We start from the raw sequence: 18,193 nt of genomic DNA, 5'->3' as shown, positions 1-18,193 counted from the left end.
GCTCGCCCCTGGGGGGGCTTTGGGGCAGAGTTTACGTCCGGTCACCGTGAATATAAGGAAGCTTCAGGGTCTGGGCAGACTAGGGCGTGCCCCCCCCCCACCCCCACCTCCTCCTCCCCCTCCCAACATCACCTCTTCCCTGCCCAGGCATTTGGCACTGCGCACATAAACAAGACTCACAAGATAAACAACAAGCAAAGCTCTTTGTGAAGCCATTATGATGCATACTAATGAGAGAAAAACAGAAGTGTCACCTTGATGGGCACTCAAAAGAGAAAGTGGCCTGGATGTGCCCCCTCTTCCTCTTAGCTGAGCACCATGGGAAATCTGGAGTCTTCTTCAGTGTTTTCTTCATTTTCAAAAAACAGATTATTTTTTTTTCCACTAAAGATGAGAAAATAATATTTTTCTTTTTTTGTCCTGGCAGGCACCTACAGCTCTCTATTAAAATGCTACTGCTATAGATAAGGTCTAGCATTGAACACACAAAGCAATTGCAATGAAAGGAACGAAGTTGCCTTAATATAATAATGATAATAAGAAGAATAATGATAATAATAATAATAAGAATAATCATAATAATATATTACAGAATAAATCTCTTTTTATAATTTGATTTTTTCATTAAAAGTTATATTTTCTTTGTTTGAAATACTATAATCTTTTTAAATTAATTTTTTCATATGTATCTAGGTTGTGATCAAGATGTTGACTATACCTCAACGTTATCCAAATCAATAAAAACTAGCTGTGCCGTTGCATATTACAGAATAGTCAATGATATGTGGACATGCACCGTGAACCACCCATTCCGACCCTCGCTATATGATGCCAACTCTCCGTCCCTCTGTGATGACATCATAGCCGGCCGATGACCATGACGTCGACCACCTCGCCCTTGTGCAGCTCCACGTATTGCTCTGTTTTGGGAGGTAGCATCAGGAGCCCGTTAGCACTGCGCATACTCATCAGCCTGCTGCTCACCTGGTTCCCTGCGGCAGGGAGGAGGGGGGGGAGACAGAGGGGGACAAAACACTTTTTTAATCAGAGCCCTGAACCGTGAGAGGAAATTGGAAATTTTTAGTATTTCATCCCGCCATTATGAAACTTAAACTTAAATTCATTAAGGTTTGAAGTTTTGAAAACCTTTTAATTGGCTTGGTTTTCTGTGTAAAACTGGCTAATATTAAAATACTGTAGCGACCAAGTGCTCTCATACAATAAATCCAGAGAACCTTAAGATGGTATGAATAAGATTTTAATTTCTGTCCATATAGAGTGACAGGTGTGATCAATCTCTTTTATTATTTCTGCCCTCTGATAAAGACCCTCTAAAGTTGCAACTGCTCTTTTAAATCATTATGCCTGACTAAAAAAAGGCTTTTAACAATTTAATTCTCTTTGCTCTGAAGAATGTATTCTTTTCTGGCTAATATGGAATTTAAAATGCTCAGAAAATGCACCACATATTTGCATGAAAAGAAAATGTGAGACAAATGTTTATATAAAGTAAATGCACTTCAGTGAATGTGTTTTTTTTTTTTTTTCTTTTTATCTTGGATTCCTTGCTTGACAGAGAGAGAGATACATCATCTAATGCAGATACAGTATGTGGTTGTCATGCGGGATCCTTCAGAGTATTGTTTGGTGGCCATGATTTTGGTACCTGTGCTCTGTGCCCACGGCAGAGGTTCCTGGTGATGCCATGTCAGAATGCAGCGGTGGTATTCAGGGCGAGGGTCCAACTTCACATCACAAGACAACTGGAGAAAAAACACACAACGTAATTTATAATGATATATTCATCCTCACAATCTCTGATATCTGTCTAAGATTCTCAAAGATAGTTTTACACTTGAAATATAGGTTCTTGCACTTCTTTCTAGAGGTAAAAGAAGGATTCCAAGAGTCCTCCTTCTGGCACCTACAAAGGCTAAAGTAACAGTGGTATTCTTGGTTAAGTGCAGACTGTTTTTACTTTGACTGCAGACTGGTAGAGGTACTGACTCATGAACCTGATGAAGACCACAATTCGAAATGCACCGGACTCACAATAAAGCTGTTTGTTATCTTACATGTGTTGCTGGAGTTTTGACCTCTTGAGACTGTCCCCGCTTCTCCATGAACCTTGGAAGGGAGTGAAGCTGTGCCATAAATCCCTACAAAGCTTTGGACTCAGTAACATTTCATGTTTGTTTGGCATATGTCCTCAAGGGTTGATTTTCTTCCAAATATTAAGGAAGCCCTCGATATCTAATTTTCTTCCAGCACATGAATGCAGCACAATAATTACAGCTAAGAAAAAAAGATTAAAAAATATCAAATACCACTAATGGCAAAAATCCGACGACTGGGCCATCACCAAAATATAATTAACTGGGTTAAAGGCTATGTGCCAACCCAAATTCTGCCAAATACTTTTGTACATTTTTAAACTTTATATATTTGCTAATAGGCAAAAAGGCAAACAAAAAGCAGTGGCAAGCTCTTCCAACTTTGCTGTCAGACATAAAGGTTTTTCGAGAATACTATTTGACCTGGGTCTGATGCCATCTGCTGAGGGGAAATTATCTGGCTTCATTTGTGCTTTAAGGCCATCAGTCCCACCACTAAGTGGCAGTTATCCATTCAAGTTGATTTCTAACGGCTTTATAACAGCAACTGATGTAGCATAGCAGTCTGGATAGCAGCCATGATGGCAGGGGACCAGAACTCTTACTTGACGACGCTTCTTGGGGACACAGGCTATGTCTGCTCAGTATGTATGATATTATTATGATTTTTCTTGCTCAACAATTATGAATATTCATGACCAGAGAGCAGGCCTTCAGGTCAGTGTGGGCTGTGATTGCCTCCTCTGCCAAGTCGGCGCAGAACATGGTGGTCATAAATATGTATCAAGCGAATGATGAAAATAGTATAAAATCGTGAATTAAGATGCAATGGACCGCAACATTGCACCCCGAAACTTTGGTAAAAATACAACTGTAAATATTCTGATGTTGTATCTTTCCTCTCTGCTACAGTTTGTTGCATCTACAGTCAAATGGTCACATATGGGAAGAGAATGGATCTTTTTGAACATGGAGACTCGTCTTTCTGCACTTTTTGTTCCACCAGAAAGGCTCAAACTTGTTTTTCCATCACATAAGCAATGACTCTGAATCACGATCTTGCACTAATTCTCGGTGGAGATCTTGTGCCTGATCATTAAACAGAAAAAAAACAAAAAAAATAGTTTGCGACCACCGCTACTTTAAAATGTGATGAACTTTGACTTTTTGTGTCTTGGCCAATAAGTCAGGATGCCCTGGTGGCCCTGTGCATCCTACCCTCGCTTTGATGATGGTGGGCCTAGGGTCCAAAATGCCCTGCATCTTCCTTAAGGCAGGGATGACAAAAAGATTACAGGTGACAACAGCGGACACGGGGTTTCCTAGGACAGACGGACAGATAAGAGAGAGGAGAGCAGGAAGAGAAAAATATATGAGTAACATCTCTTCAGGACCATCTGAGCGAATCACTCTTTCTCTCAACTTCACACACTACCTGGGAGGGCAAAGATTAGTTTGCGAGCACCATCTATGTCCAAGGTGGCAAATGTTGTTGGTAGACTGAAAAAAAAAAAAAAAAAATTTAGATTTCAACATGATATTAAATCTGTCGTACGTTTAATGTTTCAAATCTTATTTCAGTATAATTGTCTATTTTGTGCAACACCACTTTAAGTGTACATCTGACATTTACGCTGATTATTTTGTTGACTTTTACTCTTTCTTTTTCAATTGTCTGTAAAGCACCTGATTGTTGTGAAAAGCCGCATTAAAAAGAGTAAAGCCGGCTCCTTCTCTTACCCTGGTTTCATGAAAACACGACCAAAATGGATCTGGGCATGAAGATCGATATCCAGCACCTGCTTAAGGTAGTCCTGAAAAAGGCATTACAGGCAAAGTTATAAACCCTGGTAAAATTCTGACACAAAGGACATTAATGTTCAACAATATTTAACAAACAGAAAAGAGTAGGAAAAAAATAAAAAAATAAAAAAACATGAAGAATCAGACATTCACCAAATAATAATGCTGTACTATTTTTGTATGGAAAATTTGTGATGCATTACCGCACTATTAACCATTTGTAAAAAATCCCATCAATCTCATAAATTGTTTAACTCAACCACCTTTTAAAAAGTATCTGTGACTTTCTGTGTTTTTTTTCCACTATTTACTGTAAACTACAGGCTGTCATCCCACTCTCCGCCACCGGGTGTCAGTGAAACACAATGCCACGATTGAGCGCGTGCACTTTCCTCTGTCACACACCTTCTCTCCCATGGACACTCCTCCTGAGGTGATGATGACATCAGCGCGGCTGATGCCTTCATTCAGAGCGTTGAGAAGGTCATCGGGGCTGTGGGGCCAAAACACACACACACACACACACACACACACACACACACACAAAGATGTGAACCAACAACTCAAAGGAGAGGAAACAATGGAAGAAAAAGGACAATCTGTTTGGATATGAGGAAGTATAGTAAGTGATGAACGTTATACTGGCGGCATGAAAAGTATGGGAATGCTGAGAGCTAAAGGAATTTTTGTTAGAGGATAAATGGGAAGGCGTACTTGTCTCCCACGATGCCCAGGTTGATAGTGGGGTAGCCGTGCTCCTGGATAGTGGCCAGCAGGGTGGAGCGGTTGCTGTCCCTGATCTTCCCAGGATGGAGGTCGTCCTCGGGGTTCAGCAGCTACCATGACACGAGAAATGAAACATTAGAGACACTCATCATCCATTCAATAGCCATCCCTTTTTCAGGTCCGTAAAAAAACAGATCTGGCTTAAATAGTATTCAGAAAATATATATCCTTAGCATCCCTTTTGGGTGGAGAAGAAGTCTGGTGGGTTAAGAAATAATTGTTCAGCTGGAAGGAAAAGGGGCTAAGACGCTTGTTGGCAAACACCTTTAGTTTACTCTCATATTATTACTGTTTTCAGCCTGCTCTTGGAACCAAATGGGTCGCTTCTGAAAAACAGGCCAGTACAGTGATTGCCAGATATGTTACTCGGTTTAAAAATATCATACAACACTTCTGACTGAGTCAAGTAGACATAACACTGTCTGAGGTTTCAAACGAACATCACTCATTTGGTTATTCTTGTGCTTCCAGATAGTGCTGAAATGATTAGTCGATTAATTGCTTAGTCCTTTAACAGGAAATTAATCACCACAAATTTTGACAATTGATTAACTGTTCCAATTATTTAGCCAGCACATATGCCATTCATTCTCTGGTTGTACCTTTTCAAATGTGAGTATTTGCATCATTACTCTGTGTTATGTCATTGTGAATTTAATAACTTTGGATTTTGGGCTGCTGGTAAGACAAACAAGCAATTTAAGAGCTTGGGCTCTAGGAACATGTCATGGTAATTTTTTTTGCTATTTTGCGACATTTTATAGACTAAATGACTAAGTGACTAAGTCAATCAATCAATCAATGAACCAATCCAAAAAAAAAAAAAACAGATTTATCTTTAATGAAAATAATCATTAGTTGCCGCCAACAATTTGCTAAATCAATTATTTGCAGGTCTCATCGATACATGAGTAAGTGCAGCATAGTGTAATGTGTTTTAGTTATATTTTTGAATAATGGAAATCATCCCACAGTATGATGCATGTCTTCTATTTTCATTCATGCATCCTGACCTTTCTTCTCATAACAGAAAAATATACGAATCTAAAATCTCTGTTTCTTTGATCAGTAGACCTCGGAATGAGAAAAACTCCAACAAGCAACGCTAATTACTACAATTGTTAAAGGAAAACAACATCACAAATTAACATTCACCATAATTTAGCATGTTTGTAGTTGGTTTGTGGGCAAATATACTATATACTTTCAGATGTAAACAGCAGCTCGGATATTTCTGTTCTTCTACATTTGGGTCTCAGGGAACCATATCTAATAGTACACACACGCGTATATACACACACACATATATATACATACATATATACATATACATATATATACATACATATATATACATATATATATATATATATATATATATATATATATATGTATATATATCCTTTATTTCATCAGACTTTCTTAAAGAAGGGGACATGAGGACAATTTACCACTTCACAGGCTTGGTATGTGGCAGTGAAGATTACACACCCCATGAAATTTAAACTGCACATCAGTCACACAGAAAATGCACAAATGTGATTCCAGTGTTTTAAAAGGAATCACCTGGTCACAGATAAAGACATTTTCCACAAGTGAAAGCACACATGAAACAGATGAATGCACATTCAGTTCTGAACGTCGCTCTTGTGTCCACAGTCAAAGTAAACAACGTTGATTGTGCATAAATATGAACAAGGTACGCTGTCAGTAAAGATGGTACACTGCTGTACCTTTCGTAGCTGAGACTCAACCTTTGAGGCAAGTACAGAAACAACAGTGTACTGCACCTTCATCTGATCAAATGGAGTGAGTGCATAAGGGGCAATCATTTCCCAAATGAAAATAAGGTTTTTTTTCTTAAGCCTTACCTCATTTCCTGTGGACATGACGGCTACCACAGGGAATTTCTGCACCTCCACCTCTGTGACTCCAACAGTGGCCAGGAGACCAATTTCAGATGGGCCCATATGGGTGCCCTTTGCCAGCACACACTCCCCACGCTTGATGTCATGACCGATAGGCCTATGGAGAGATGAGCACTGTGCAATCAAAACCCGCATAAAACCCACATGAAATTTTTACATGGTCCTTACATACATCAACTGTGCTTTCAGTAATTTCTTCAGCTATCTTTTTCATTTAAACGGCCCTATCCACACTGTAACTTTTATCGTTTTGATACTGCTTACTATGAGACGTATACTGAGGAGAAGGGCTAACAAACAAAAAAGACAGTTGGGTGATTGAAATTGTGTACTAAATCTACAGTATTTGATAAATAAAAATAGTGATTCTGACTCTTAATAGCAATTAACACAAGAAGACACTAACCTGATGTCCTGCCCTGGACGAGCCTGTACTAGGATTCGTACCTCCAGCTCCTCTGTGCCCTGAAAGACAAACCAGCTGTCAGATCCATCACAGTGAACGGATACGGTTTCCCATCAGGCCCAAGTGACTATACTAGACCAAGATTTATTGTGCATCCTGTCCATCTCTGGGCTAAACTCACTCGCTGTGAAATTCAGAACAAACAGAATCAATTTTCAGTTGCTACGCTGTTGGTCTAGAAGCTCTGTATAGGTATATGTGAGGTAAACCTTACTGATCCCTTCGCAGGTTAACCTCTGTCTGGGTTGAGTTCTGACCCCGACATCCCCCCAGCCTGTATGTCGGGTGAAATGCCACACTTACATCTTCAGACTCACGGAGGAGCTCGGTGTCCTCCACCTGGACTACAGCGTCGGCCCCGCAGGGGATGGGGGCACCCGTCGTCACCCTCATCACCTGGCCAGGCATCACTGTGTGGGTGGGCTGTACAGGGACACAGAGCGGACACAAGATGTGACTAAAATTTTATTACAAAGAAGGATAAATCATGACACACTTTTATACTTTCGAAATTCTGTAATGACTTTATTAAGGTGTCTCTTTTCAGCTGTTGGTAGAAAGTAAAGTTAATAGTACTACTGAAGTTCCCAAAACTGATTAAAGCTTTGAACAAAAACAGTGATCAAACAGCTCTAGTAAAAACACACTAACTGCATTTAAAAAATTAGACCAAGTATGTACCCAGTGCACGTTTGCACGAATGCTGATTTTGTTCAAGATGAGAGGTCAAGTCAGTCAGCGAATCTCTGTAGCCTAATCTTGTCTCTGAGGTCTAATCTGTTTTATAGGTTGGAAACACTTTGACTTTCAAGCCCCGCTTTTGGGGCGAAGGGCTTAGATCGCCCGCTAAGGGAACACACTGGTGTGCAATTACATCTGGTCAAGGCACAGATGAAGGACAAAAAGTGAAGCGCTTTATTTTCATATACAGGTTGTGTGGGTGTCTGCGTGAGAGTGACTGTGCTAGTGTGTGTGTGTGTGTGTGTGTGTGAGGGTCTTTTTGTGAGTGAGAGAAAGCATGTGTGTCTAAGCGTCAGCGTGGGTGCGAACCTGCTCTCCAGCTTGGGACTCTCCAATGATGAAGCGGTCGCCTGGGCCGTCAGCCGCTAAAATAAAAGAAAGATTTAATAACGTTACACATGTGTGCAGCGCAAAATGTGTGTGTGCGCGTAGGAGTGTGTCATTTAGTTGAGTCATTTTTATTTCAGTGGGCTACAGAATGAACAAACAGGAGGAGAAGGAAAGACAAAGAGAAACTTAAACCTGTGCCTCAAAAACCAGGCATAGGTGTATTTGGCTGTAGCAGTATTGCCACAGCCAAATAGCCGACCTGAGACAATTGTCCTGCTCTTTTACAGAACAAACCAAAGCACCGAGAATGAAGCTCATCACAAGACATAAGACAAAACTTTAAAATACCCTTTGACACTGTAAAATGTCCTTGTGGAGTGAAAGACTGTGCCTTTAATTTTATGTATTAACATGTAATCTTAGCCGAAGGATTAAATGCCCCCTACTGGTTCATTAAAAATAAATCAATAGTAAATTAAAAATAAATTAAAAAAATCTCCCACTCTTTTCCTGTCAAAACACTTGAAAAACCTCATTGATGACATCAAACATCTGCCGTGACGTTACAAACAGGACTGTTTTTCCTAGTTTTTGAAAGATTAGCACTATGGAAATGTGAGATTTCCACCATTTCAAACCCCCAGTGTCTCCTTTGAGAACTTGAGGTTCCTAGCATTTATGGCACACATGGTTTTTAACCCCTACCAGTCCAAGCTGCACCATTCTCAGATCACAGACAGACACCAGTAATGTTTTCTACTGATACCCCTTCATTTCTGGTGATGCTGTCGCTAGAGGGAACTTGTGACCTACACACTCTTTGGCACTACCAGGCCTCGGGCTATAAACTCGGGACTTCACTTAACCCATTTAGCAGCCTAGCCAAATTTAGTTGATTCCATGTGTGAGTTTCCTTCTAACTCCAAATGACGGAGAAAGGTGGATTTTGGAGCTTGTCAAAATGGCAAAAAACCCGCACCATTTCTGTAGAAAGCAATAGGTTATTGGCTCCCTCCGTATCCACAGTCCGGGCACTAAAATCTCTAAAATCTGCACATGTATGCCTCAGCGAGTGCCAGGCCCTCAGGACAGATGTATAAAATCCAGAGAGACCTGTAGTGTTCTGCTCCTCCTACTCCATCAGCAAGAGCCAAAAGCAGATGTTATATACAAGGGTTTTCGAGCTGCCTGGAGCCAACAAGCTGCCTCCCTGCTCTCCAGGTTAACAGGGGCTGCACTGCTCTGCAGGACTCCCAGCCACTGAATTAATGACCACGAGAAGCCAACCAACTTTGCCCGGATCTCACCTAGAAAAAAAACCACAGACACTTGAATAAAACCCAGCTCTCTTAACAAAGGTAAACCCCAAGCAGTTTGAGAGCCCTCTCTTGTCACTCGTCTCCACCTGGCAGCTATGCAGCAGAGCCCCCCTCTATTTCCCACGGTGCAGAGCCTCAGTCTTCCTCCTGTTCGCCCATGGTTCCTGAGGCAGTTCTCCACTGCCCCAGTGTCCTGTTCGCGTCTAACTGGGACAGTCCGGTCATTTGAGCAGGAAGAAAGACAGACTGGCCCGGTTAGTCCCTCAGGTGAATCTACCGTATGCTTTGCGACTTCCTCCTAAGAAATTTCAGCAGTGACTCTATGGATATTTTGTACAGTGACGGTCACATATACATCTCTGTAGGTTTCGGGCTGAAGCAGAATCCAAAGAAATGCTAAAAATGGATTGGGTTGCACCATTAAAACTTAGCTTGTCTTAGCTAGCTAAGACTTTAGTAATGTGGGGAACAGCGTCTGGGAAACATCTGTAGCACTGTCCAATCAAAAGCAATCAACCATGAAAACAGTAAGCGGAGCATCAAAAGCTGTAAGTGGCTCTAACAGAACTTCCAAAAAAATAGTTTTAGGAGACAAAACAATATATTCCTATAAAGTTAAGTATGATTTTGTTTAATTTGATCCACAAATATGGAGAAATATATTGAGTTTCAGAGTAAGTAGTATTCATGTAACCTCCAACCTGTTATTTGGCGATTATTTTTAATGTGGTGTTTTCTTATGTTATTTTTGTTAAATGTAATTTAAAATTTTCTCAATTTACATCATCATCAAATGGCATTTTGATAATGATGAAATGTAAATGGGAAATCCTTAGCAGGTTCTCTGGCTAAACTGGGCTGGTCCGCTCCAGACGCCAAGTACTCCCATTTTAAGGCTTGAATATTGGTTTTAACATTTAAACTGTTGTTTTCATAGCTTTAACATGAACACTTTGTATCTTATCTACATTTGTTTCAGCAAAACTGCCTCCAATGCCCAAAAAAAGACAGGCAGTAAGAGCTCGAGAGCAGAGAATAATAATAAGAAGAGAGGAACATATTTTACATCCTCCTCCATAATCTACAGTACTTACCTCTCACAGCATAACCATCCTTGACAGAAGCAGGGAAGGGTGGCAGGTTGTCTTTGGCATAAACGTCCTGAGCCAGGACTCGACCCATCCCATCTGTGGGAGAAGAGGAAGAACATGGGGATGAGGAGAGGAGACCAAGCTGGGTGAAGGCCGAGGGAGAGAGTGACAGCTGGAGAGAGGAAGAGAGACAGAGGCAGAGAGAGCGAGGGAGACAGTGCATCTGATGCGGATTAAGATACAGAGAGGCATATGCACCGGTGGTGTGTATATGCGTGTGTTTGTGTGTTTAAACGAGAGACAGAGTGTGACACCATGCATCAGGATCTCCCTGCATGACTCATCACCTGACCAGTACACTTGCAGACACACACACAGACACACACACAGACACAGACACACAGACACAGACACACACACACACACACACACACACACACACACACACACACACACACACACACACACACACACACACACACACACAAACACACACACACACACAAACACACACTTCTTTTCTATTTCAGCTTTACTGATTCATATACAGCAAGTGGAGGCTTGCAAGTGTCCCTTTCCAAATTTCTTTACCACTTCCAACAGTCAGACAAGTTAAAGCACTCAGGAAACACTCATGGACATTCTGCACAGAAGTGAGAGGTGGGGGAAGGAACGGAAGACAGAGGGAGAGTGGGTGGAGGAGAAAAATCATGGCACTAAAATACCTTAAGCTGCTGTGTGGCTATATATAGCATTTCTTTGAGCCTTTATGCTATGATTATGTAGGTGTTAATGTGAAGATCTAAGCTTTGATAACAATGAGTTGAAGGAAAATAATGTGCATGTACACACACACAGACACCCACACACAGTCATATACACCAGCTTACTAGATGACAGTCATAACGAGCTGCTGTAAATAATGCATCTCAGTCACAGAGGAAGACACACGTGCACTTGTCCAGTCCTTACATCTTTTTTTTTTTTTTTTTTTAAAGTTAACAGCATTTCATCCGAGATATTCTAGTGCATTTTATTCCTTCCAAAACACCCTCTTAAAACCATGTGCTGAAGCTGAGTTGTGCATAAAAACAGAAAAGAGGTGACGTCTTGATGCAGAAGAAAAGTGTGTGTTTGAACAGATGCTTTGCAGAACTTCTCTCACAGTATGTCCAGGTTTTAAAAAAAGGTTACATAATGGACATTAAAGCACGTGGCATGGCGACATCACCCAACCAAATAATCTTTCACTACAAATCTGAATGTTTAGAGGAAAGTAGAGACGTGATATAAACGTATTTTTGCACCTTCACATTCATGCCAAAAATAAAGTCCCTGTGTTCGTTTTATTGCATAAAGATAGATAGTATTTGAAGAAATTCTTCAGCATTTTGGGAAATACGCTTATTTGCTTTCTTGGCGGGTGTTAGATGAGAGGATTGATACCACTCTCATGTCCGTACAGTATATATGAGTGAGCTTAGCTTAACACAAGACAGGAAGCAGGGGGAAACAGCTCACCTAAAACGTTTTATCTAAATGGAGTGCAGATTGGAAGTATTTAGCATTACGCTGTCAAGAACTTACTATTCTCTAAATATTTTACCTAAAAAAACTGTACGTTAAAGCATAATAGTGACAAGAGAGATGCAGCAGATCCCAGATTCCACACTCACTATATGTAAAAATACAGCATATACACCCATTAACACACTATGACACGGTGCACACTTCACAGAAACACGCGCATGGAGACGCCTCTGAATCCAACAGGGGAGCTGCTCCAGCTCTTGTCTGTCTAAATATTTCATCTCTTAAATCCCTTCTTCCTCTCGTCCTCACCCCTTCTGTCCTCCTTCCAGCTGTATTCCTGCAGATCCTGCAACTCACTCCCCTTTCCAAGAACATGAATCATCACTTTACACTTGGGAAAAGAAAGAGCGTTCTTTCTACCATCATTGATCTAGAAGCCATGTGCGCCACAGGCCATTATTGCCTCCCAGTCCTTGCCGCCTCGTCTTCAGAGATGAATTGGGGAGCGTGCGTTTTCCCCTCTGGCCCGGTGCCTGGCTCTGGGTCACCCTCCCCTGGTTCTGAGGCCAGTCTACAAGAAAGATGACTACAAGAAGGATACTTAGTCTAAACTAGCTTCTCTGTGTATGTCTGTTTTGAGCTACAAATACATAAAACAAACAAACTACTAAAATGCATTAAAACACATTTTACTGAATCAAGGGGAATTGTTATTAAAAACCAAAGTTGACCATAACCAAACCTAACCTGTACCTTAGACAAGTTACTACAAAGACAAAAAAAATATGCTTATTACACCTCTAGCAGATACGAAGCATTAGCATTCAATTGGAGTCATGTTTTCGGCCACCCAATGAATTTAAGTCCAATATTTACTCTACTTTTAGCTCAGTTTTGCTCTCGTCCAACTCCCAAGAGAAATATCAGACTCTTTAAATGCTCCACTATGTTCACGAGATTGTTCCTAACTTTGTTTTTCTGCAGCGCGGTGCTGGGGAGGTTTGTCACAGAAAACAGCTGCCCGCTGTGCCTGAAAATGACCCTGATGAGAGCAGTGACAGTGAACCAAAACAGTAAAGTTGTAGGCTGTAAAACCAAAACAATGAGCTCAAAGGCGCCGAAACGCTCTGTAAAGCTGAGGGAAACCGCAGGGTCAGGTTGTAATTCTGTCGGTTCCCTCACCATGAGCGACGAACCTACATTACAAGTTGTCACTGATCCATGGTAAACATAAAAGTACTTATTATAGCAGCTTTAAAGGGAAAAATGATAAATTCAGAAATGCATTATATGTACTATAGACATCTCTTTTCCTGTCAATTTATAAACCATACAGAAACCATACAAGCAACACCCAGTTAAATACTAATGAACAAAAAAAACTGTAATAGCCTCAGTGTAGACCATGATAAATACCACTGAGATGGGGGAGAAATAATCAGCAGTTTACGTTGACATTCAGGGACACTATTAGCTGTGTGTGACGTGCGTTAACCATGACGATAACTTCCGCTTGTGCAGAAATTCTCAAAAGTACAGTTAAGCTCAGCTGCATCTGTACTCTGCAACATTGTCTCAAGGAAGCACAGCTGCGATCTTACGGCTAAGGCGCAAAGCTGGATATCGCTGTAGGTGCAGGGCTGCGGGAGAATCCAAAGATTTAGTAAGCAGAACACCCGCTCTGCTCACCAAATGTCCCCCAACATAAAAACACGATGAGGAAACCTGAGAAAGGCCCGGTGTCAGATCGAGCATTGACTTTTCTATCTCGGGTAAAAATGAATGTATCAAATGAGCAGACCATGGGCTCTACTTATCATTTCAAAAGTTGGAAAATTATTCTAAGGTGTAAATTTTTAAGGTGCATTTAGGTGTATCTAAATACATAAAGACTGGCTACATGTATGCATGGGTGATTCAAGCAGGACGTGCGGTGTGTTTGTGCATGTGTGTGTGTGTGTGCATTTGATTGCCTGCGTGACTGACACTGTGGCCCTGCAGACAGAGGCTGCTGATTCAGTAAGGTGTCCAGTTGTGGACAGGGAGTGCTTTAACGCTGCCACATGATCTTAGTGAGGGCATGTTGCCGCAAACGTGTGACACGTCAGCATCCCAGCAAGCTCAGTCGCTGATGTCAGCAGATGTAATGGGAAGGAAAATTACAGAGGTCGAAGGGGGGAGAGTAACAAATTTGGGACATTTTTGCAGCTGTGAAGGTGGGTTTGTCTGCAGGGAACCTTTCTTTAGGGTTCTGTTGCTCACTCCGACAGCATGACAGTTTAAAGGGAACCAAACATCCGTCCTCCTCACCTCTGTAGTTGATGATCTCAGTGCCCAGGACGGCGGTCATCTCCAGCACAGTGATGAAGGCCTTGTCCATGGAGGTGAGGGGGAAGGGGGACATGCGGTGCCTCCGGGCCACCTTGGTGATGTCCACTGCACTGTGACCTGAGAGGACACCTGACGTTACATACACTGACACGAAATGGTTGTCATAAAATCAAACCATATCCAAAAATATTGTATATACTTGGGTAGACCAGTGGTGTGTCTAATATCACTCCCTCTGTGAGTCACTCACTAAATTCTACATAATAAACACTTAATAGAGCCACACCAAGACTGTATTTTTAATACTGATATTGATATTTGAGAGTTTATAAATTCATTTTCTATGTGAATGAATAACATAAAATAATTTTTTATAAAGATCACGTTAAATAGTTTTAATAAATGAGTTTCAACCAAGACATCCTCCAAAAAATGTTTACTGTTAAAAAACAAACTGCCTGAGATATGTGCCAGTACCGCGATAAAAGTTAATATTGGCTGATATTCTCAAAAGTTGACTTTACATTAAGCAGTCAATTGAGATGTTGGACATTTAGGAATCATCATCATTTTTTTTTTTACTGGCAGGTGTCTTTGTGTTCTTTCACCAAAGGAATTGCAGTGTAGAATTTTTAGCAAAAACTGACTGGTATGGACACTAATTTTTTCTTTTTTCCTATGGTAGTGTTTTTTCATTTTTTATTTTGGAACACTAAAGAGTTAATACATTTTACCCATACAATTTGGACACTGAAATAAAATGGCGTAAACACAGTGCACTAGGTTGAGAATAGAGAGTGATTTCAGACATAGCTTTAGACCCAAAATTTAAACCTGGCCCATTCGGAGTCACAAAATCTCGAGTCCAAATTGAAAATGAGTTTGATGAAAAGAGGACACACTCTATATCCTGTAATTTGAAATTTATAAACCAGTGCTCCGGAGTTTGGGCAGGCCACTCATCCTTTTTATCATTTTAATTCTTAATTTTGACAGTTTGAAAGTTGAGAGGAAGAGAGCAAAGATGGGAAGGAGAGGAGAAAGAAATCTGCTGGGACTCAATCCCCAGACATCGGAGGCATACATGTGGCTCCAAAGGCAGGGAACTAAACCACTCAACTATCTCTGGAGACAAAAAACAGCAATTTAAGAATTTTCTTTCAGCCCAAGAGCCCCCAAAAAAACGTAAAAAAAAAAAATCTACTAAGACTTTCAAACTGATCTGAGCACACTGGGTTTGCAGCTATAGCAGTAAAGGGGCCAATTCCCAAACCCAAGACATGATATGCACACATGCAAAATATACAATTATATAAATAAACATGTGTAATCTAATGTGTTTTCACACTAATATCACCAAGACAACTGGATTAACATGATTTATTTTTTTTTTATATATATGTGCAATGATACAATTTAAACGAGATGGAGAGGGATTGGCAGGAAATAGTCCTGTTTTTTTGCAGAAGCTGTGGAAACCAGCTGGATGATAGAGGCGCTCGATAGCAGCCATGTTGGTCTAATAATACCTCTCTAATAATTCCAAAGGTAAAAGGAACAAAGCAAGGTGTAACTAATGTGTAATCTGCTCTCTCTCTCTCCCTCTCCCTTTATCTCTCTCTGCTTCGCTCTCCCTCTGCCTCGCTGCCTCACAGCGAAGAATAGGCGCTGTGCTTTGATTTCCCTTGACCCAATTTCTCTCCTTTAAACATACACTTACGCTTCCACAGCATATTCTGATGCTTAACATGAGGCTTAACAACCTCTGGCAAAACATCACATACACACACAAACTTGCGCACATAACCCGGCAGCCGCACACAGCCAAACACACAAACCATGCTCGCATTGTCACATCACATGCTCATTTAAAATCTATTTTTGTGTGTTTGTGAGTACACTCGGTGACTAGCAGATATGACACACAGGGAAGAGAGTGCTTTTGAATTGGAAGCTTAGTACTCACTTGATCTTAGGATATTTTCTTTGCTGCTGCATCGTGACTGCACCTAGAGATGGAGGGAGCGATTGGGAGTGAGAGGCGAAGGGCACGGAGAAAGAGAGAGAGCAGAGGTAGTGGTAATTTGAGATAAACCGGGCTGCTCGTTTGACATGCTTGAGATGAGAAGCTGTTTATACAACAGTCAGAAGCATTGGCAAGTGCCCTGTCACACTACACTGTGCACTTTGTCCTGCTGTTGGGAGATGGCTACATCTCCCGTATTGCCACTATCATCGCTTACTGTACGCTACGTCATCACATCACAGGTGATACTCACACGGATAAATGCACTGACATGTCACACTACTATTAGAGGCACTTAAATATACGGACAAAGGCAACAACATACAGGGTGACAATATTGTACCACAAGGTCATAACAGACGTATTAACTGTGCTACAGTGTAACATCAAATGTAGTGGTAATGTGGTGTGGAGTATAGATAGTGGCTGTTCAGATGTGGCGCAGAACGGTGAGATTTCTGTGGAAACCGCTGATGCCGCACGGGAGCTGCACTAGCGCTTAACTACTTATAATCTATGGCAAGGAGGGGAGGAGAGCAGAGTGGGTTAACACTGGGCTGAGCTTCCCAAAACCATCTTCAGACCACGGCTCAGTGATGTCCACGGTGAGTGAGCGGAGGTCAAAAATAAAGGTAGCACCAGTAATGTTAGCGATTGCCTTTGCCAATTGAATTGCAACGCCTTATTATAATTATGAAAACCAATGAACACTGTGATGGAGACAATTAGTAGCAATCTCACATTATTGTTTCTCAAAATAATGACCACATTTCCCATAAACCCTGTTTCTCCCAGTCAGGCTGGGGTTGGTTTTTAGCCAGGTCTGCCATAGTTGCTGTGTCCCAGTTCCATACAACTTACTAACCATATACAGAATGAGTTGTCATATCATATTTCATATTTCATATATTGTCACATTTTTGCAGTCAGGGCGCCCTAGCAGCCTATAGCGGTTCTGGGTGCCGGTCATGAACCACAGCGTGCCCGGTTTCTTTGTTGCATGTTGTTCTGCATCTCGCTCCATGTTTCTTGTCATCTCTCTGCTGTCAACAATCAATCAAACTTTGACTTTGGGAAAAACGTTTGGCTTTCTTTTTGTAGAGTTTAATCGACAGTAGTGCTCCAAAGATTCATTACTTTCCTTTTGTTTTCCGAGATGTTTTCCACTGTTTTCTCAACTTGTCTTTCCAGTTTTGACCAGCTTTGTTTCCTTTGTGCAATGCGCACTGAGACAATACTGTATCAACGGCACATCAGGGAATCAAGCAGATGTAGTATGCACACTGACTTTTTTTGAGTATACTTGATGTTGCCACGATGAACACACTATATCAAAACCTACTTAAGTTGTGTATATTGTATGGAATTAGGACACAGCCAAGATATCAAAGCTTCAGTTTTAGGTTTACTGAAAGCACAACACAACACAAAACTTACATGGCATTGATGCATGTTGATGTTATGATGCTCAACAACAGTTTTAACAATCTATTTAAAGGAGATGCTGTGTTACAGTATGAACATGCTTTTGGGAAGCTCAGCCTCAGGGAGGGACTAAACAAGTAAACAAGAATCACAGGCTGCAGTTTATTAGGCTGCGATTTGGCAGTGAATTAGGGTATCATTACCCTTTATACACCCACACAAGTATAGGCCCAGTTTGATAAACTGGGGGCAGTGAAAGTATATAAATTGTGCCAAAATTAACTTTGATGCTAGAATGTT

The 18,193-nt window shown here is 41.1% G+C and overlaps 1 protein-coding gene across 8 annotated transcripts in view; it reads right to left on the bottom strand.

The window, feature by feature from the left end:
• Window positions 1–653: 653 nt before the first annotated feature.
• The window catches only part of gphnb (gephyrin b), a 131,192-nt gene continuing 113,652 nt past the window's right edge, over window positions 654–18,193 (bottom strand). For 6 of the 8 annotated variants that reach the window (XM_040126041.1, XM_040126036.1, XM_040126039.1 and 3 more), the window contains 14 exons: window positions 16,409–16,451; window positions 14,422–14,559; window positions 10,582–10,674; window positions 8,148–8,203; window positions 7,401–7,520; window positions 7,038–7,096; window positions 6,575–6,728; window positions 4,632–4,753; window positions 4,323–4,410; window positions 3,855–3,928; window positions 3,547–3,614; window positions 3,333–3,436; window positions 1,667–1,763; window positions 654–992 (listed from right to left, as the gene is read on the bottom strand). In XM_040126041.1, the coding sequence (XP_039981975.1) occupies window positions 859–992; window positions 1,667–1,763; window positions 3,333–3,436; window positions 3,547–3,614; window positions 3,855–3,928; window positions 4,323–4,410; window positions 4,632–4,753; window positions 6,575–6,728; window positions 7,038–7,096; window positions 7,401–7,520; window positions 8,148–8,203; window positions 10,582–10,674; window positions 14,422–14,559; window positions 16,409–16,451 (1,350 nt within the window). In that variant the 3' untranslated portion in view covers window positions 654–858. The remainder of the gene's footprint in view (window positions 993–1,666; window positions 1,764–3,332; window positions 3,437–3,546; window positions 3,615–3,854; window positions 3,929–4,322; window positions 4,411–4,631; window positions 4,754–6,574; window positions 6,729–7,037; window positions 7,097–7,400; window positions 7,521–8,147; window positions 8,204–10,581; window positions 10,675–14,421; window positions 14,560–16,408; window positions 16,452–18,193) is intronic. The other 2 variants (XM_040126037.1, XM_040126043.1) reach the window with 1 other exon arrangement.

This window comes from Xiphias gladius, chromosome 4 (assembly GCF_016859285.1).
Source record: "Xiphias gladius isolate SHS-SW01 ecotype Sanya breed wild chromosome 4, ASM1685928v1, whole genome shotgun sequence".
NCBI lineage: Eukaryota > Metazoa > Chordata > Actinopteri > Istiophoriformes > Xiphiidae > Xiphias > Xiphias gladius.
Note: the sequence above shows the minus strand (reverse complement) of the source record. Positions and strands in the feature narration are given on the sequence as shown.